We start from the raw sequence: 21,608 nt of genomic DNA on the forward strand, positions 1-21,608 counted from the left end.
GATCTGGCAGGTGACCTTGAGAGCTTAGTTTTCTTAGACTAGAAGCAGGCCTAAGGAACCCTGAGCCCTACTGCCTTTAACCTTCTTCAAATGCCTTCCGAAGATAAAGGCAGCCCCTGCTTCCATGTACCACACAAGCTGAAAAAGAAAGAGAGGAGAGAGAGAGAGAGAACCCAGTAGAGAGGAAAAGGAGGAAAGGAGGGAGATCAGAACAAAGAAATCCAAAGTGGCAGCAGTGCCAATGGAAACAGTTTCACTCTGTTGCCTTCTGCAGAAAGCTATAGTACTTTGAATGTCGTTGGCTCAAAACCGATAGTATCTTCCTTTGAAGGAGGAGTGGGGAAGGTAGGGCAAAATAGGTCAAGTCATGGGTTCCCCATTTAAATTTGCCACGAACAGTTACTAGGTCTTTTTTAAAATTAATTAATTAATTAATTATTATTTATTTTGGTTGCACCGGGTCTTAGTTGTGGCATGGTCTTAACCTCAGTACTCACTGGGTAAATTGCCTCTTGTTCCTAGAAAGTTAGAGAATGTAACAGGCTAGTCCTAACCCTGTGACGGAAATCTGGTTATATAGTTGAAGTATGAAGAATACTACCAACCAGACCCTTGTAAAATATGTATTACCAACTACAGACATTATAAATAGGTAGAGCGATGTCTTGTTATCTATTACTTACCATCATTTCTTAAAAAGTGTTAGTATTTTCATTAATGATCCAATAGAGGTTGTATTGTATGCAAACCCAATTTGTAAACATGAAAAGAAAAAAAAAATCAGACCCAAAGCTCTTGTCTTTTTTGTGAAAAGGAGCAGGGGCTTCTAAGCTAGGACTGACGGCGGAGTGGTGGTCCTGGATCAAACTGACCAGGGGCCGGTGAAAAGGAGATCTCCTCCTCTGGCTGACTGTAATACCCTTGAGCACTTGGAGCTACATATGCTGGACTTGCATTTCCTAGAATCCCAACAATGAAATAAACTTTTTCTATCTGGCAAATAGAGATCTTTTATTTAGTTTGGGAAATGATGGTTAGGTACAGTAATCCCTGTATGGTAATAACCACATTAGGTATCATTTAGTACCGCTAATATTAAATGTAAAGCTCTGTATGCTAAAGCCATGAATAAGATGTGGTCCCTACCCATAAGAGTTTTTGAATTTACTGGAGGCAGGAGCTTCATCTCTAATTCTTTCTTATCTGGTTTCTGGTTGTACATCAATTTTTAAGAAATATCATTACCTTTATTTAATAAGGACACTTGCTTAGTTGTCAGACCTGCCAGAACCTTCAGACACCTATGTGACCACCAATGGCAAAATTTGTGTTCTTTATTAAATATCTTCTATGCAAAAAAACAGAGTACTTAGAAAACTAGTTTTGAAATTGGCAGTTTAGAAGGTTGGGAGAGATTACTGACAAAGGTAGAGACCATCCCCCCCAAATTTGGAATGATATCCTTCAGTTAAAAAAATGTTTAGTGAGAAATGTAGCATACATGCATATAGTGAAAAGAGCATAAGAAGAGTTTAAAGAACAGCAACAACAAAAATAAATACCTGTGTATCCATTACTTAGGTTAAGAACTACAACACATTCATTCTGAAACCTAACTTTTTCAAAAGTATGTTAGGTTAGCTTTCTTCATTCTTCATGTCTACATTTACTTTCATTCTGGCTAACTGTAATACAACCTGATTTCAAAGTAAGTAAATGAAAGCAATCTTTTATAGAAGTAATACATGAATAGTAGTGTCTCACAGTTTTATAACCTCATAAATGTTTTGATAGATATCTGTTTTGATCAGATAGTCTTTATGTAAAGTATGTTCTTGTCTATTCAAAAGACTTGTGATTCTAGGCAGCTATTTAGTTACCTAAAATAGTGTCTCAAGTTTTAAAGGTTTTTATAAATTAATAATTTGTTTTTAAAAATTACATGTATTTATTTGGAGAAAAAGCAGAGTGAGAACTTCCAGAGCTTTCCTGTTGTTTCAGAATTTGACAGTAAGCAGGTCAGTCTCTAGAGGAAAGCTTCACATAAAGGTAAGCTTTCATTATTTGTAAAATGGAAATGTGGGCCCTATTTTCTGTTTGTTTGTTTGTTTTCTAGATTTGTTTTGGGAGGGTAGTGGGACTATATAATTTTCATTCTAATAGATTAGTGCTAACGTAATCAGGTGACGAAGTGATACTCTGGAAATACGTAAGATGAGAGTATTTTGGAAGTAGTGCCCTCTGCCAATATTTTGGCCACAAGACAGTGCAAAAAAAGAGCTGATCTGAGTTTACTTCCCGGCAGAACTAGGATGTTGCTTGATTTTTGTTCTACTTCTGCTTAGAATGTTAAAACTTGGAAAGAATGAAGGGAAATAAAGTATAATCCTATGCACTGATTTAATGTCTTTGGATCCATTTCTGCCTATAGAAAATTCTTAGACTTCATGATAAAAGTTTATTGGTGAAGAGAAAAAAATCCTTTTATGAAGTTAAGGCTATATTTTAAATTTGATGCAGGTCTCTAATAGAGCTTAATAAAAGGAGGAATTTTGTTCTATTTTCAACTAGAGAGTTGAATATTATTGCTGAGTGTGTATGTATTTTGTTTCTTTGATAAAACTAAAAATACTTTTTTTTTCTCTCTGAAATAGCTAGTTAGCAAAGGGGAGATCACTAAATAGGAATTCAGTAAATACCAGTTGAATTGTTACCAATTACATCTTACCAAATGCTCTGATCATATGCGTGTATGTTTATATACTGGGATCCCAGTCCTTTGAACTTCTTGGCTATAAAAACCTATACACACATGGTGTAATTTACTTAATGGCTTTTATGCAAAGAAACTATTCAACCATTTTTTATTCTTAGAATGAAGCTATTATCTGCTTTAAATAATCCAAGAAAGAATACTGTCCTGTTTTAAAAGATTTATCTTAATTGCTAATCTAGTTATTATGTATGTTTCTTGCCATTTGTCTTTTAAAAAGCAAGGAAGGCCTCCAGACTCATTTTGAATGATATATTTTGACGTATTTCCTTATTTTTCCCACAGACTTTGATCACTGAACTTGAATCTAGGGATAGTGAAAGGGGAGATGACAAAGAAAGAACAGTGGTTGGGGATGAGAGGGCTTTTTTGCACATTGCTGGAGTTGTGAGCATACATACAAATATACATATATATCTTGTCATGAGAATATAAGTTTTGCTAATTTAATTTATTTCTAGCCCCATTGCTTGTCATTTCTCAATAACTCCTGAAATTTTTAGTGTAGATTTCCTCTGCTAGCTAAGAGAATCTTGAGAGAACTTGATACTTATATTTAGTTGATAATTTAGGAAGTCTCCAAAATCCTTGTTTTTTCATAACTATTTCATACTTTTTAATTAGTAAAAGCATTGTATTTCCCCCCCCCCCATCCTTTTCATTTCCCATAGACCTAAATTTTCCCACCTTTATCACTTTATTTCCCCTTCAGGTTCATTTTTTAGGTTCATGCTCAAGTCCTGAGAAGGACTAATTTTAAACCTTTTCAATTTCTTTGAAAATGTATATGAAGATTTGTACTTCTAGGGGCATACAGTAGAAAGATAGCTCTGATTTTAAGGTGTAGTATACAACTAACAACTAATTGGTGACCACTGTATTCATCCAGGTACATAGGTTTGAACTGTGTTAGTCATAGAAGAAGTAAAGGATGGGAAAAATAAAAAAGGTTGCATATGAGAAATGAAGGTGGGGAAGGAGATTGGGTTTTCTGCTGTGGCTTTCTGGGTTGAGGATACTATGGATAGTTAAGGGAAGGAATAAAGTAGTTACAGGTTTTAAAAGTGTGAGTTCAGGTTTAAACAGTGATTTTGAGAAACCTGTGGTACATCTAGAGGTGAGGAGTAAGGAAGTAGATTTTTATTTGATTTAGGAGTACTTGGGCATAAGGTCTCAACTAGAGATGGAAATGTAGAATTTGTTATCTTATGAGTTTTAATAAAAACTGTAGGCAAATGAATAAAAGAATTCCAACAAATTAGTACTAAAAAGGCAAAAAAATGAGCAAGAAAACTTGAAGAGGCACTTTACAAAAGATGATATGCAAATAAGCATATGAAAATGGAGCTTGACTTCACTAGACATCATAGAAATGCAAAGTGATACCACAATGATATACCACTCTCTAGAATGCCTAAAATGGAAAGAAAGGGAAAAAAAAGACATTGACAAGTGATAACAAGGTTGTGGAACAACTGGAATGTTCACTAGCTGTGGATGTGAAAACTCTTAGGCAGTGTCTTTTAAAGTGAAATAAATGAACAGATGTGATCATTATGACCAGTGGTGTACCCGGAAAATGGCTGTGTGTGGGTGGGGGGAGAGATTGATATGTAGAGTTTACTAATACTCTCTCCATGGTTAATTTCAAGCTACCCGTGGTTTAAAAAGAAACTTGCAAAATTCTTCAGTGTTTAACAAGCAGTTTTAGCCAGCTGCTGCCTGACCCACTAATTCCATTTCTAGATATAGCCAGCAGAAATGCATACTTGTTGACCCAAAAGACAGATACTAAAATGTTCACAGCAGCTCTATTTGTAATGCCAAAAACCAGAAACAACCCAAATGACTATTTACATTAGAATAGAGGAATTGTGGTATATTCATATAATAAAATACAACAATGAAAAGAATGGACTATTTAGAATCTAATTACACATAATAATAGTAATGGGTGTCACAAACGTAGCTGAAACCAGACACAAAAGAATATTTACTATATTTTTCAATTTATATAAAGTTCAGTAGCAGGCAAGCTAATCTTGGGTATTAGAAATCAAGATAGTTGTTATTTTTATTTGGAGTCATGTTCTGTTTCTTGATCTCAGTGCTATTTACTTGAATGTATTTACCTTGTGAAAATTCATTGAACTGTAACTTATGATTTGTATAATTTTCTGAATGTATTTTTTATGTGAACAAAAGTACTTACATAGGGCAAAAAAGCATTTGGGCAGATAGGAGATTACCCAGAGATGAGATATATAAAGTGAGAAGAGTGACAGAACTTTGGGGAACACAGAAACCACACACATACATTCCTATTTCTTTGCCCACTTTCCTCAGGACCCCTTCCAGCTTTTTCTATAAAGCATTACATAAGGTAAGGATAATGCTAAGAATAAATTTTCTGTTAGAGACTGGAACTGCTCTGTAGCATTTCTGCATAGAGATTGTTTCCAAGGGGACTTCTGGACTGAATTTATTCTTAGATTTAGAGTTCGAGGAAGAAGAACTGCTGTCATGAGGAAGACTCCCTGACGGCAGGAGATGGTGCTAACTACAGAGCAGCAACATTTTTCTAAATCCTCCTAGTGTGTTGGATCTCAGAAAATGCCCTATAGCTAGTCATCATCTCCTGATGATATACTGAAATTATGTAACTTGTATCCTTTGGTTTGAGAAGCAGGGGGAAGGGAAGCAATCCTATACACTTCTCAGAGAGTGTTTTGAGAAGTAGGCAAGTCCTCCCAATAAAGAGAAAGGTCTCTCACTAAAGCCTATTAATGTATGATATTCTAAAAGTGTCTGTTTATCCGGACGACTGCATACTTATCTCTCTTTTCCAGAAATGGCAAGACGTGTTTTGACGACATCACCTATCCCTATGAAGACAAAATTGCTACATCAAATAGGATTGTCACTTTATAATACCTCTCATGGCTTCCATGAGGAAGAAGTGAAAAGAAAACTTGAGCAGTTTCCCGGTGGATCCGTTGACCTTCAGAAGGAAGACAGTGGCATTGGCATTCTTACTCTGAACAATCCAAGTAAAATGAATGCCTTCTCAGGTATAGAGAGCTTTCTTTTGTTAGTTAAAACATGACACTAAATCTAACCTGCTATCCCATGCTTTTATCCTTAAATCTGTTGAACTTTCAAGAATTCTTGAAAGTCATGGTACTCTTTGTAGAACATGAGAAAACAAAACTATCACCTGAACCAGGAACATATTTTACTAACTGTGAATATTTTAATGTTTTTTAAAAATCCGTGAATATGGATGTTGGTAAAAAGGAAACCATCAAATTAATCTTGATTATTTTTTCCATTGAAATTTTAACTGCTTAATAACTTCATTTGTTTGTGTTCAGCTGTCACTGGGAGACAAAGGGAAGGATGTTTCAAAGATTTTAAAACCTAAAGAGAAAAGCCTAAAATGAAAAAAAAATTATTTAGCTTAAATTTTTTTTTCTATGAACTAAAATAAGACTGTCATTTTAACCATGTAGTTCCAATAATCACTGAAAACACTGCACTTGCCTACTTGTTGCCCCTTTTCTAACTCTGAGATGCAGGTAAATACCTTCTATTTACTAGGCAGCACTCTTGGCATATAAGAATTTTATATTTAAGAGACCTCAAGGTCCAGGACCTGTGATAATTTGTAATTTTTTGCCAAAGCTCAAATTCGAATTATTCTACCATGATGTTATACAAGAGCTCATGAGTTACCTTACTGACTACCCAGCACTCGTGTTTCCAGGTGATTTTGGCAATCTCTATTTGTTAGTTATATACTTCTTATAGGGGGAGCGAATTATATTTTATAGTAGCATTTGAAATATTGGGTTCAAAACTATCCCAATAAAGTTTCTTGTGTGTATACATAATCATACTTATAGACATACTTCAGTAGTCTGTAAACTTTGTAAATTATCAGTGGTGGGTCTTTAAACACAAGATGACTTTTCTTTACATTCAGCAGAATTCAGAGATGTCTCTATTAATGTTAACCAATAGAAGTATAATGCAGGACACAAGTGTCAGCTACATATGTAATTTAAAATTTTCTAGTAGCCATATTTTTAAAAAGGAAAAAGAAAGGTAAAATTAATTTCACTAACATTTTATTTAACCCAGTGTACTCAAAATATTTCAACAAATGACTGATACAAAAATTATTAATGAGATATTTTCCTCTTTTTTTTTTTTTTCATACCAATTCTCTGAAATCTGGTATGTATTTTACATAACTGTTACCAAATCAGGTCCGGTTGCTTGCCACTCAAAAGTCAATACTCAAGAGACAAATGTTGGTAGAAAAAGGAAAGTAACTTTTAATCAGAATGCTGGCAATCTGGGGAGATGTTGAACTCAGTGTCCCCCAAAAACCAGCTCTGAAGATTCTGCTCAGCCATGAAAGTTTTAAAGGGAAAAGGGGAAGTAATCTCAGTTGTTGAGATAAGGGGTCAGAATTGTCGCCATCCCCCACTGTGTGCAGGCTTGTTGACTTTTTGTGATTTTTCTTCAGATGCTATCTTGTTCACACAGATTTGTTCTCGAGATTTCTGAAGGGGAAGCTAGGGAAGAGATCTGGTCATCTCTTAATTACTTATTCTTCATTTCTACTTCTTTGATCTATGGAAAGAGCCAACAGGTTAGGCAACGTATTGTGTGATCAAAAGATCTGAAAGTTGTGCTAGGGCCAGAGATGAGTAGAGGATGGGGGTGCCTGGCTTAAGGTTAGTGACAAGACAAAAGGGGCCTCCTGTAGAGAGCTCTTTCCTGCAAAGAGGCCTTTCCTGCTGAAAGCTGTTTACACTACTGCACATCTCAGTTTAGACTAGCCATGTTTCAAGTGCTCAATGACTACGTGTGGGTGGCTACTTTACTGGACAGTGCAGCTGCATACCTTCAACTGGTTCCGAGAATGAAAGCCAATTTTTATATTAGCCTAGGAAAAATAAAATTAGAAAGGTAAGACTGCTCTAGGGATTTAGACTAGATAAATACTTGTTTTAACTTACTACTGAATAGCTACAATTTATAATTTATATTAGTCAAATTTTTATTCAAACGGAAACAAATATTAATTTGATGCCTAATATTTAAAACTAATACAAGCAGAACTGCTTTGATTTGGATGATGGTGGTTGGGTTGGGTTGGGTTGTGAGATGATGAATGAGCCCAACACCACACAACTCTCAAGGCCCTTGTTTGAAAATGAGCCAACCAGATACTGTTTAAGGTCTGTTTCAACTCTTATGTTTATTTTACAAAGTCAAAAAGATTATTTTAACTACTGGTACAGATTTCTCATACTTAGGGCCAGCATTATTTTTTCTACCTAACCACATATTTATGTGACTTCTTAATTAAGGGAGAGAAAGAGGTCACTATCAAATTGTAAACTTTTAAAGCAGAGACTGTCATGCTTGCCTCTTTTGTATATACTCCTTAGTACCAACATGATAGGCATTTGATAGACATTCAGTAAATATTTGTAAAATTTGTGACCTAGGAGTCTTGTTTGACACCTTACAGTTTCTAAATTGTTTCTATTTGTCCAATATTGTATGTGTTTTTGATTCCCCCTCCCCTCTGGCAGGTGTTATGATGCTACAACTTCTGGAAAAAGTGATTGAGTTGGAAAATTGGACAGAGGGGAAAGGTCTCATTGTCCGCGGAGCAAAAAATACTTTCTCCTCAGGATCTGATCTGAATGCTGTGAAAGAACTAGGAACTCCAGAGGCAAGTATTGTATGAATTATGCAATAGGTTCTACATGTTTGTCAGACATCTGGGCTAAGATATTTATATTCTACTTATATGGTTATTATCATGACAGCTTTTCTTTAATAGCTTTCCAAGGATCAGAGTTTTTGTTTTGCTTCTTAAAGATTAGCTTGTAATAGTGTCAAGTAATGGGGAATAAAATGAAGGACAGGAAGACTAGCAATAAAAAGTTCATTATTAAAGCCAGCAAGGATTTTAATTTTTTAAGTGGAAGTCCCTTAGCATCTCATGGTAAGGAGTTTTCCATGAGGTACCTAGCATAGCTTTGGCACATGGTAGACTTCAACAAATGCTAACAGTTAAAAAACTTGCTTTTGAATTATGATTACAGAAAAGGAATCCGAATCATCTCTCATTATCTGTCCTCCAAGCAACCTGTTTTTCTTGAATTCAGCCGTCCACTAACATCCCCTAGGCAGAAAAAAAAAAAAAGAGAGTGAGAGAGAGAGAGAGAGAGGAGAGAAAAAAAGGTATCTGTTGCCATTTAATTAAAGATGTGAGCTGTATGTAGGTAATAATGTTTTAATGTTATTGCACAACTCTCATACCACTCTATGTAGTATAATGATCTCTATTTGCATAATATATGAGGAAGGATCTCTCTTTTGGAAACTTTGATAGATTTGTATTTGAATGCTGGTTTTTTCTGGCTAAGTGATTGGGTAAATCACTTATTCTTTCTAAGTCTTATTTTCCTAATCTATAAATAAGAATTGTATATTTCACAGAGCTATTGTGAGGATTCAAGATAATATATATAAAGTGCCTACTAGCATGGTGTCTGAAGAAGGCAGCTATTATTTTTATTTCAAAGATCACCATCCCTGATGATCCACAATTTGTAGCAGCACTAGCCTTAAATCTGTAACGCCTCCGAACGGTTAGAGTGAAACTGCAGAAATGCATCTCGGGGCGGGGGGCCTCCGAGGAGCTCTGGTTCTTTATGTCTCAGATCAGAAAGAATTCAGCAAGAGGCAAAGTGATCGATAAGAAATGATTTATTAGAATAGGATGCTTATAGGTTTACAAGCAGGCAGGCAGGAGGGTGCTGCCCTGAGAACTTAGTGGGCTACAGTTTTATAATCAAAGGAAAAGTGGGGAGGGGGAGAAGACCACCATCTTCCTCATTCTTGAGCAGACATCACACTTCCAACATTGGTTCCTCCTCCATGTCGGGTGGGGGATTTTTCTTGTCCCTACATGGTCAAACTGGGGCTGTCATGGTGTAATGGAAATGAGCAAAAAGGCGGTAACATATACTAAACTATGGTAAATCATCTCAGCTTTCAGTATAATGTCACCTTTTCCTTATATTTTTATTTTCAGTGTGTGCAGAGAAGCATGTCCTAGAAATCATTAACTTACTGACCTCACTGGGCAGGATGTGGGTCTCATTCCACCATTATTTTATTGTTTTGGGGCATGTCTCATGCTTCTGTTGCGAGATTTTGCTGCTAAGCAAGCCTGCTTGGTTTTGTGGTGAAGCAAACCTGCTTTCTTGAGTGATCATTAACTTACAGGGTCTCCCATACTTTGTCTTTACTTACAGTCCCCTAGTGGGATTAACTATTTAATCACCTACTTTGTCCCTTTAATCTGTCCCTGTCAAGAGCACTCAGCTGGGGATCTGAATATATGGATTCTTGCCCCAGCTTTACTGATAATTAACTATGTGGCCTGCAAGTCATGTGATTATAATTTTTCATTTCTAGAATAATTGTATTGCTAAGCACTTTACTTTGTTCACAAAAGATACTATAAAGATATTGTAGAATGAGATAATAGATTACTGTGGGTCTGGTGTGTTGTCAGCGTTGGGCTGCACCCTGCAGGCCTGCAAGGCCTGTTATTTGCCCAGCTTCAAGACCTAAGAAAGAGCCCGGAGTCAGTGACAGAGACATCAGTGGTTCAGTGGATAGGGGGAGCGTCTGAAGCAAGGTCCTGGAGCAACACCCCACCATCTGCAGCAGAGGGCGGGTGGGACAGGGCAGGACAGTCTTCACTCCAAGGGCAAGGGGAGATTGGAGATTGCCAGTTTTAAGGGGAATTAACCTCAGGTTGGCTCATTGGTTACCAGGGAAACTAGCAGAAGGGCACGCCCCTCACCACCCCTTTGTTAAGAACAGTCACTAGCTGGGGCCTGGGGCAGGTATGTAGGAAGGTCAGTCATGTGAGTAGGGTGTAGGTAAAGCCGGCACTGGTGGAGCAGGGAATGTAGAGAGCCAGAGAACAGCCATCTTGAGTGGCCTGATCTTACCGTCAGATAGGAAAACACCCCTAAAAATGTGAAAGGTTATTTTGCTTTCTTCTAGTTAGAAGGTTGTTTCTGTCTAACTAGATCATGTGGCCAGGATTTTTTTCCCTATAAATGTAAAAACTAAAAGTGGAGACATGCTAATTGTTTCACATATATATAGTCAGTCTGATGTAAATCATGTGGGAAAATATGTATCATTTTTATTCAGACTTCAGGTAAGGGATCACTAAATAAAGTTTATTCTTTCCAGTAAGGACATTCTCCAAGTAATCTGTCCTGAATGCCTGCAGTAGAGTAAGATTGACTTTTGATCAACACCTGAGAACTCGGGTGGTGTGACCCCAATGCTTAAATAACACTGCCGGTGTTCATCCCTTGTAGCTATGCACATCTGCCAGTCTCATTAGAAAAAAAAATCTGGAATTGTGTTTCTGCTTTACAGTGTGTATGCTTCAAGCCCAGATTGGTATTTAAAGTACCTTATTTTATTTAAAGCATTTTTTTGTGTAGATGGATCCTTTATTGTATTTTTATGAAACTTTCTTAGTCATAGTTATAGGAAATATATAGCATAGAAATAAACAATTTGAGTAAATTCTCTTTATGGATAATATTAAGAAAGACAGTAATGTTTATAAAGTGTGGTATATTTGTCACATGATGATTTTTAAAATTAATAAGAACTGGAAACAGTTTACATAAAGTTCCTGTTAACTATTTCCATTTCTCATATAGAACATATTCCTATATGCCTGAGAAGTAACTATAAATATGTGTAAAACTGAAATTTTCAATGGCCTTGGGACTTTTGAGGCTCATACATGTTTATGAATTGCAGCTGCACATATAAACGCATCTGTCCCTCACAGCTGAGAGATTCTGAGATGCTTAACATGACTTTAAGTATAAACAGCCTTCTCTCAACAAAGCTCTTCTTTATCTAATATACTTACTCTTTGTTGTTGCAAATGCGTCATTGCATCTGCTTATTTGGTGATTATTTGGTGAATTTGCTCTTCTGAGGATGATGAGATAAGTAGAATAGATGATTTTAGTAATTGGGTTACTTTCCCTTCTCATTATAAGATACGTGAAAGTGATTATTAAATAGCTTTTTTAAAAAAGATAATTATGCTGATGTTTTTGCCACTGTATGTTTTCAGTTTTGAAAAATATTTTATTAATAAAAATTACCAAATACAAACAAAAGTAGACGTGTCGACTGAAAAAAAGTGCACGACCTAAAAGTTGAGAGTCATGTTTTTTTCGGCGGACATTCTTAGGACTTCAAGCCTGGAGACAGCATCTCAGATAACCCTGAGAAACTGCTCCGAGGAGGTGAGGGGGAACCAGTATATATAGGAGTATTTGCAACAAAGGGCAGGTAGTCGGAATGTCAAAAGATTATTGTTAATTAAAGAAAACCAGATATCTCAAGTTAAGGAATTTACTGCTTTTCTATGTATAGGGAGGTGCAAGAGTCTGGGCTCACTGAAGTCATTCCTTTGATGTGCACTTCAGCTATCTGGGGCCAGTGTCCTGTGCTTTCTCATCCTGAGTTTCCTTAATCTGCACTGTTGGGGTGGCTGCAGTCTGATGACTGCTAGATGGGGGGCATTCCTTGTTTCCATCCCGAGTTCCCTCAGGGCTCACCATCGGCGGTGGCTGCTGTGACTGATGGCTGTGACATCCTTTGTTTACTGATATGACAGGCAATATTTTTTTTCTCAGACTAATACGTTGAAACCCTCATGTACTCATAATAGTATCAACAGTCATCAACATTATATTTGCTTATCTATCATTCCAGTTTTTTTTTTCTTTATATACCTGGTCTCCTAAGAGGTTGGTTTCATATTTGTACCCTTTGTTTAATGAGCAGGAAAAGAGCTCTAATTGTTCCTGTTAGGCAGTTAATCCTTGGTTGAGAAGGTCCAGGCAGGGAGATGAATTAGCATAACACAAGCATTAATCCTGAAAAGTTATGGGACAGAAAAAAAGAATAAAATAGGAAAAAATCTAGTGTAAGTATTAACCCATTTATAAGATTTGAATTGATGCTACCAATGTTCTGCAGACTAAAAGAAGTCTTTTTTCAGAGGGCAGAAGTAATCAAAATCCAATTAGAAGCTTCAAGATTTGGGGTAATAAAAACCTGCTTATTCTGCAGTGAATGGGTTTAATGCCTCAAGGAAAAGTCTGGCATTTTAGAAACCTTTATACTCTTAGTCTAGCTCGAAGATAATATCCTCCTTTGTCCGCTGACCTCCCTTGTTACTTTTCTGCCAATCTGTTGCCCCCTATTTCTCTGTTGCCTAAATTTCCACAGCGACCTCAGAGTTCTTGTCTAACTTCTTTGCTTTCGCTATGACTATTGTACAGTTCCATTGTAGCCTTATTAATTTGTAGACAAACTATTATAATTTTCTTGAAACCCTTCCATGTATTTTGAGGAAATTAATAAATTCATACAACAAGCACTTAGGGAAAAAAAAAAGAGGCTCATTTATGGCTATGTTACTGTAAGGGGGACCCCTTCCAGGGCCCAAGAGTGGACTCTTGTCTAACACTCGGAATTGAATTGTCCAAGGAGACACCTGTACTGACAAAGCAAAAGATTTTACTAGGAAGGGGTGCCTGGGCGGAGAACAGCCAGGTATAAGGAATTCAGGAGAACTGCTCTGCCACGTGGCTTGCAGTCTCAGGTTTTATGGTTATGGGGTTAGCTTTCCAGGTTGTCTCTGGCTAATCATCTTGCTTGTGCCCATATTTGGTCCAATTCCTGGCAGCGCATACATCTCTCAGTCAAGATGGTTTCCAGCGTGAGGATTTCTGGGAGGTTGGCAGGACATATTATGGGCTGGCATCTCCTCCCTCATTTTGGCCCCTCTTCTGGCTGGTGGTAGCTCGTCAGTTCTGTGTTCCTTATCGGGACCTCCTGTTGTGAGATAATTCATTCAAGCAGTTATTATTCTGCCTGGCCAGGGCAGATGATTTCTGTCAGTGGTTCCCTAACAGTTCTAGGATAAGATATGTTTACAGGCTGGGCATTTTTCCACTCAGGATACATGTGGCTTAGAGTAAATATGATGTTGATAGTTCCCTTTGGAACTTAGGCTGGGCGTCGTGCGTCTCATCTTTGTTATTCTAGGAGGAGTGGAGGAGGAGGGTTGGGTCTCAGGGTATCATCCAGATAGGATGGAAGTATCCCCTTCTGCAGCAGCTCTCAAAACCTTTATTAAGTTTAAGTTCCGAGCTCCCAACTTTCATTCATCAGAGTAGGTCTAGATTTTCATTGGTTCCTTTCTTTGAGTTTATTCTATCACAAGTCAGGGTTTCTCTGTCACTGGCTTATTTTCATCCTGTAGCCTAGGAAGAGGCCTGAACATTTAGTCATTGTTGGCTCAGTAGCTTTGGGGAATAAATTTAATAAATTAAATATTTCTTCTCCCTAGGTCATGTTGGCTAGTGCAGTGTCATCTCTACTTTATGATACATTTAAAGCCAAAGCATACCTTATTATCTGATTGCTGTTACTGGTATTAGTTATAACGATGATAGATAACATTCTTGTTCTAGTACTGTATGTCAGGCACTGTTCTAAGCTCTTCCGTGTTATAACTTATTTATTACTAATTCCCCTAATGAGATATAGGTACTATTACTAGCACCATTTTACAGGTGAGGAGACTGAGGCACAGAGAGGTTAAGTATCTTGCCAAAATTCAAACTAGCTATTAAGTGGTAGAGCCCAGATTCAAACCTAGGCAGTTTAGCTCTTGAGTCTGTGTTGTTATCCATTATTCCATATTGCTTTTAAACATTTTTAGTGTGACTTTTATCTTTTGAATGAGAAGTATGATAGTACATAGGTTAATACCCACTTCACTTTCATTTCTACCAATTCTAAATAATTCCATCAGTATTTTAAGTACTCTAAAATCTAGTAATAGAAAATAAGCCTATTAAAATTACTCTGTTGAGATAATTTAACAGGCTTTATAGGACAAATTTTTAATAGAATATAAACTATTCTAGTTTTAAACCTTCTAGCTCTTTGTGCTTGTGTTAATTTTCTCATCACTTTATTGTATAGACTGACCTTCCTGATAAAGGCTTTCAGTTAGGAAATTTGTATCATACTGGGTTTTACCATTCATTGACTGCCTTTATTTTATGAATCAACATAGTTCTCCATCTCAAATTCATCTGAGTCAGTTAACTTCAGCAAGCACATACTATATGCAGAACATTGTACTACGAGCTTCTGAGGATAAAGAAGGCATTTTGTTAGTCTCAAAGACTTTATTATCTAGGCCTAGCAAATGCCATCTTCCCCTTCTCCTCTATAAAGCCTTCTCAACTACCCCAACGCAGTTGAAATGAATTGTTTCTTAATTGCCACTGTTCTCAGCTTGTTCAGGCATTTCTTAAAATACTTAATATACTATACCTTGATGCATGTTGCATTTCTTTATTTCTCACAAGATCTTTGAGGACTGGGAACTGGGACCACATTCTACTGATTATGTTCCCTATCCTTCCTTTGTATAGATGATGTGACTGATAATAAATCCAAACACAGTGTATACAATCTGTAAATTCTGTAGTGTAGTTAGAAAAATAAAAATACTGCAGAAACACGAAGGAGAAAACTATTACTGTGGGATTTAGAAACTCTTGATGGAAAAATATTTGATCTGGGCATTCCTTGAAATAGGTAGAGAAAAGGACAGGCTGTTCCAAATAATGGGAATGATGTGAGCAAAGACACAGGAACAACAGTAACTGTAAGGTGTTAAAAGAATGACAAATAGTTTGTTGTTGCAGAAGTTAAGATGCTTGGATGAGGGGTGCAGTAGTCAATAAAGTTGGTAAAATAGGGCTTCCCTGGTGGCGCAGTGGTTGAGAATCTGCCTGCCGATGCAGGGGACACGGGTTCGAGCCCTTGTCTGGGAAGATCCCACATGCCGTGGAGCAACTGGGCCCGTGAGCCACAACTACTGAGCCTGTGCGTCTGGAGCCTGTGCTCCGCAACAAGAGAGGCCACGACAGCGAGAGGCCCGCGCACCACGATGAAGAGTGGCCCCCGCTTGCCGCAACTAGAGAAAGCCCTCGCAGAGAAACGAAGACCCAACACAGCCAAAAATAAATAAATTAATTTTAAAAAAAATTAAAAAAAAAAAAAAGAAGTTGGTAAAATAGTTTGGGATCAATCCTTCCCAAGGAATTTAGACTTCATTTTATTGGTGATATGAAATTATCATCCTATAGGGAGGTTTTTCAGGCAGGATGCAAGAAATATCACAGAGGAAAAAGAAATTAAATATAGAGAGACCAGTTAGGAAGCAAGGCTGTCATCATAATCTAAGCATGAGTAACACAAGTCTGAACTAGTGTTGCGGCAGAGAAAATAGAAAAAGAAGGGATTTGCATTGGAAATATTTCAAAGGAAGGATTGAGGGGACATGCTTGTTAACTCACCAAGCATGGGAGAACTATGAAATGGAAGAGTTAAAGATAATACCAAAATTCTGAGCCTTTTGGACCAGAAAACCTTTCCTGTTAACTCAGAACTCACTCTGTGATCTTTTACAGAGTATCTAGGTACATTTTCATCTTTCCAACCATTCTTTAAGTCGAATAGAACAGGTTTTTAAAATTTTCATTACTTCCTTATGGATGAGAAAACTGAAGTTCATAGTTATGACTTGCTCAAGTTTATGTTGTTATTATGTGGCAACACTAGGACTAAAACCCAGCTTTTTCACAGCCCATTGGTTTTGCCATGCTGAATTTGAAGTATTAGCAGAATGTGAAATTTCTAGCAGGTTTTGGGACTCTACATGAAAACAGTAGTTGAAGCAATGGGAATGGTTGAGACTTCCAAGCGAGAAATTGTAGATAAAGGAGAGAAAGAGAATCATGGATTGGATTTTTGGTAATAGCATTTAGCTGAATAAAAAGAGATAAAGAAGAAAACTGGAAAATAACAATCAAAGAAATAGGAAGAGGATCAGGAGTGGAAGATGTTGCTAGAAACTGAGAATATCAAAGTGAAGAAACTGGTCAAAGCAAGATGCTATATATATTATGGAGACACAGAGGAAGATGAGGATAAGGAAAAGCCATTTAATTTAACAAATAGGAGATTGTTAGCGACCTTTGAGGAGAGTCTTTTGAGAGAAGGCTGAGGACCACATTATACTAGGTTGAAGAAAGTATATGAGGGAAAAAAGAAGAGGCAGTGAGTTTACACTATTAGGAAACTTGTTTTTTATGTTTACGTTCTTAAGGGATCAGAGTTTGGGATAATAGGTGGGTTTGTCTTATGCCTCTTCCCTCCAAATTACCCTGAGTAGAACTCTCCTCTTTTCTGGGGTATATGACTTAGGTGTGAGAGTTACTCTCTCTCTCACACCTAAGTCTTTACTGATAGCTCATGCAAAGGTGAGCTCAAGGAACCCCAGAAGATCAACACAATTAAATACTGCATCATTTGCATTTCAGACAGCTTCAAAGAGTTTTAAATGAAAACCTCATTTTAAAAAGTTTGGTATATTTTTGGCTTTATTACTTTCTAAATCCTGAAAGTGTTTTTTAATAATTTCTTATATAATACATTTGCATTGTATCTTTGTGTTTATTCTTATTTAAAGGATGGAATGGCCGTATGCATGTTCATGCAAAACACCTTAACAAGATTTATGAGGTAATGTATCTTTGTTTTTAAAATATAATTTCTAAAAAACCAAAAATAGCTCTTCATTCTATGCTTTGCAGTAGTTAAAAAATAGTCACTGATTTTCTAATCATATTTATTCTAATGATGAACTATTTGTGCCATCAAGGACTGTCATGTAATTAAATGTTACTGAAGGACATACAAGTATGTCTCTTAAAAAATAAGAGACGAGAGATAAAAAGAATTAAAGACATAGCACTTTTCCCTAAAGAGCTAATATTTAGGTATAATCTGGCTATATTTAGGTATAGACACGGGAAAGTTAAATACTGATACTAGAGCAGAATAGACACTGGTCAAGAGATGACACATAAAGATTACCTAATATTCAAAATTAGTAGAATGTATAGTGAAGTGGTCTGTATCTGCAAGGAGATAGAAAAAGAGTTACCAATTGGAGAAGGCTTTTACAGATTTCTGAGGAAGATGGATTCACTTTGCACCTAGATGAGGAAGAAAAAGGAGAAAATTTTGGGCCTGTCATTTTGCATTTGGGGTTACAAACTATGAAATGATTGGGCTGATTAGCTTTCTACTTCTATGTTATGAATGTAAACAATTTAAATATAATTAAAACTAAGGAAATTCATATTTATTTATTAGCATACTTGTTAATTGGACGTCACTGTATTTTTGGTACTCTTTGTATGTGAGTCTAGAAAGAAAAGTGGAATCAACATTACTATTTAAAATACCTTCTTCATTGTCTTAGCTCCTATTCACCTACTTCTCCCTATTACATTTGACTTTTTCTTAAATAAATCTTAAAACTTTTGTTTTTTCTAAAAAAAATAATCCTTTTTAGGGACTTCCCTGGTCCCTAAAATGCAGAGGACGTGGGTTCGATCCCTGGTCAGGGAACTAAGATCCCATATGCTGCAGGGTAACTAAGCCCATGCGCCACAACTACTGAGCTCGCGCACCTCAACTAGAGAGCCTGCGTGCCACAAACTACAGAGCCCACGTGCTCTGGAGACCGTGTGCCACAACTAGAGAGAGAAAAAAACCCACATGCCACAACTAGAGAGAAGCCCGTGCCCCGCCAGGAAGAGCCCGCACACTGCAACGAAAGATCCTGCATGCCTCAGCGAAGATCCTGCGTGCCGCAACTAAGACCTGATGCAGCCAAAAAAAAAAAATCCTTTTATTTGGAAGCAGTGTGTGTTAAGAAATTTGCAATTACTTTAGACCTGCACCTTTTCATTTTGGTTAGACCTACAAAAAATTCTATACTTTCAGAACATTTTAAATTCACCTTTTAAATACACACTTTGCAAAGTGGGTCTTTGCAAACACAAAAGGTTAAGACTTATTTTTACTTCAGAACCATTCTTTTATATAGGCTCAGTCTCTGGATCATTTCAGTGAGTAATGAAAACATTTTTGATAGGAACCTTCAATAACACTTCTGGAACTCAGTCTTCTGTACCACAATTCTTCCTTTTGGATACAGCCTTAATTTTCCCATCCGTAATTTGATATCAATAAAAATGGACTAAGACAATATCACATTGAATTATTCCCGATTGCCAGCTGCTGAAAAGTCCCAGGAGCTGTATACAGGCCCACCTCAGAGATAGTGCAGGTTAGGTTCCAGACCACTGCAATAAAGCGATATTGAAATAAAGCAAGTCACAAGAATTTTTTGGTTTCCCAGTGCATATAAAAGTTATGTTTACACTCTACCATAGTCTATTAAGTATGCGATAGCATTATGTCTAAAAAAAATGTACATACCTCAATTTAAAAATACTTCATTGCTAAAAAATGCTAACCATCATCTGAGCCTTCAGTGAATTGTAATCTTTTTGCCGGTGGATGGTCTTGCCTCAGTGTTGATGGCGGCTGACTGATCAGGGTGGTGGCTGCTGAGGGCTGGGATGGCTGCGGCGGTTTCTTAAAATAAGACACCAGTGAGGTTTCCTGCATCAGTTGACTCTTCCTTTCATGAATGACTTCTCTGTAACATACAGTGCTGTTTGATAGCATTTTACCCACAGAGGAACTTCTTTCAAAATTGGAGTCAGTCCTCTCAAACCCTGCCGCTGCTTTATCAAATAAGTTTATTTAATATTTTAAATCCTTTGTTGTCATTTCAACAGTCTTCACAACATCTTCACCAGGGTAGATTCCATCTCAAGAAACCACCTTCTTTGCTCATCCATGAGAAGTAACTGCTCATCTGTTAAAGTTTATCATGAGATTGCAGCAACTCAGTCACATTTTCAGGCTTCAGTTCTAGTTCTCTTGCTGTTTCCACCACATCTGCAGTTACTTCCTCCACAGATGTCTTAAATCCCTCAAAGTCTTCCAGGAGATTTGGAAACAACTTCTTCAAGCTCACGTTAGTGTTGATATTTTGACCTCTTCCCATAAATCACAAATGTTCTTAATGGCATCTAGAATGGTGAATCCTTTCCAGAAGGTTTTCAAGTGACTTTGCCCAGATCCATCAGAGGAATCACTATCTATGGCAGCTATAGCCTTATGAAATGTATTTCTTAAATAATGAGACTTGAAAGTCAAAATTACTACTTGATCCACAGGCTGCAGAATGGATGTTGTGTTAGCAGGCATGAAAACAGCATTAATTTCATTGTACACTTTCATCAGAGCTCCTGGGTGACCAGGTGCATTGTCAGTGGGCAGTGATAGTTTGTTTTTTTTGGTTTTTATAAATTTATTTATTTTATTTATTTATTTTTGGCTGCTTTGGGTCTTCGTTGTTGTGTGCGGGCTTTCTCTAGTTGCAGTGAGCAGGGGCTACTCTTTGTTGTGGTGCGCTGTCTTCTCATTGCAATGGCTTCTCTTGTTGCAGAGCACGGGCTCTAGGTGTGCGGGCTTCAGTAGTTGTGGCACGCGGGCTCAGTAGTTGTGGCTTGCGGGCTCTAGAGTGCAGGCTCAGTAGTTGTGGCACACGGGCTTAGTTGCTCTGCGGCATGTGGGATCTTCCCGGATCAGGGCTTGAACCCATGTCCCCTGCATTGGCAGGTGGGTTCTTAACCACTGCACCACCAGGGAAGCGCCCTGGGCAGTAATAGTTTGAAAGGAATCTTTTTCTTCTGAGCAGTAAATCAGCAGTGGGCTTAAAATATTCAGTAAAACATGTTGTAAACAGATGTGCTGTCACCCAGGCTTTGTTGTTCCATTTATAGAGCACAGAGTAGATTGAGCATAATTCTTAAAAGCCCTAAGATTTTCAGAATGGTAAATAAGCATTAGCTTCAACTAGTAGTAACCAGCTGCATTAGCCCCTGATGAGAGAGTCAGCCTGTCCTTTGAATCTTTGAAGCCAGGCATTGACTTCTCTCTAGCCATAAATGTCCTAGATGGCATCTTCTTCTAATATAAGGTTGTTTTGTCTACATTGAAAATCTGTTGTTTGGTGTAGCCACCTTCATGAATTGTCTTAGATCTTCTGGATAACTCGCTGCAGCTTCTGTATCAGCACTTGCTGTTTTATCTGGCACATTTATGTTACGGAAATGGCTTCTTTCCTGAATTCTCATGAACCAACCTCTGCTAGCATCACACTTTTCTTCTGTATCTGCCTCACCTCTCTCAGTCTTCATAGAATTGAACAGAGTGAGGACCTTGCTCTGGATTAGGCTTTGGCTTAAGGAAATGTGGCTGATTTGGTCTTCTATCTAGACCAATAAAACTTTCTTCCTATCAGCAGTAAGGTTGTTTTGCTTTCTTATCATTCATATATTCACTGGAGTAGCCCTTTTAATTTCCTTCAAGAACTTTTCCTTTGTATTCACAACTTGGCTAACTGTTAGCCAAAGCCTAATCCAGCGCAATAAAGCAAAGCACAATGAAATGAGGTGTGCCCGCATTATACAAAAACATCCATTTATTTGGAAGAAAGTTGATATGTCTATAGTTTAAAAATATATAATGATTTGGGGAGGTATTTTGATAAGCTTACATAGCATTTAGTATGACTTATTATACCTTCATTATCATACTGTTTTGCTCATGATACATTGGCTAATAGTTCTATACTTTGAGGTGTGATTATTTTTATAAA

General features: G+C 37.2%; 1 protein-coding gene and 1 long non-coding RNA gene across 14 annotated transcripts in view; one reads left to right on the top strand and one right to left on the bottom strand.

Annotated features, from left to right (window-relative positions):
* The window catches only part of ECHDC1 (ethylmalonyl-CoA decarboxylase 1), a 44,928-nt gene that overhangs the window by 11,522 nt on the left and 11,798 nt on the right, over positions 1-21,608 (top strand). For 3 of the 13 annotated variants that reach the window (XM_082474909.1, XM_082474906.1, XM_082474907.1), the window contains exons 2-5: positions 1,959-2,049; positions 5,623-5,844; positions 8,386-8,528; positions 17,490-17,542. In XM_082474909.1, the coding sequence (XP_082331035.1) occupies positions 5,625-5,844; positions 8,386-8,528; positions 17,490-17,542 (416 nt within the window). In that variant the 5' untranslated portion in view covers positions 1,959-2,049; positions 5,623-5,624. The remainder of the gene's footprint in view (positions 1-1,958; positions 2,050-5,622; positions 5,845-8,385; positions 8,529-17,489; positions 17,543-21,608) is intronic. The other 10 variants (XM_082474911.1, XM_082474908.1, XM_082474912.1 and 7 more) reach the window with 4 other exon arrangements.
* LOC309666984 lies at positions 13,316-15,707 on the bottom strand. Its single transcript, XR_014267448.1, has 2 exons — positions 15,284-15,707; positions 13,316-13,768 (listed from the first exon to the last, which is right to left on the bottom strand). It is a non-coding gene; the product is annotated as an uncharacterized lncRNA (long non-coding RNA).

This window comes from Balaenoptera physalus (assembly GCF_965194825.1).
Source record: "Balaenoptera physalus genome assembly, chromosome: 9".
Classification (NCBI taxonomy): Eukaryota; Metazoa; Chordata; class Mammalia; order Artiodactyla; family Balaenopteridae; genus Balaenoptera; species Balaenoptera physalus.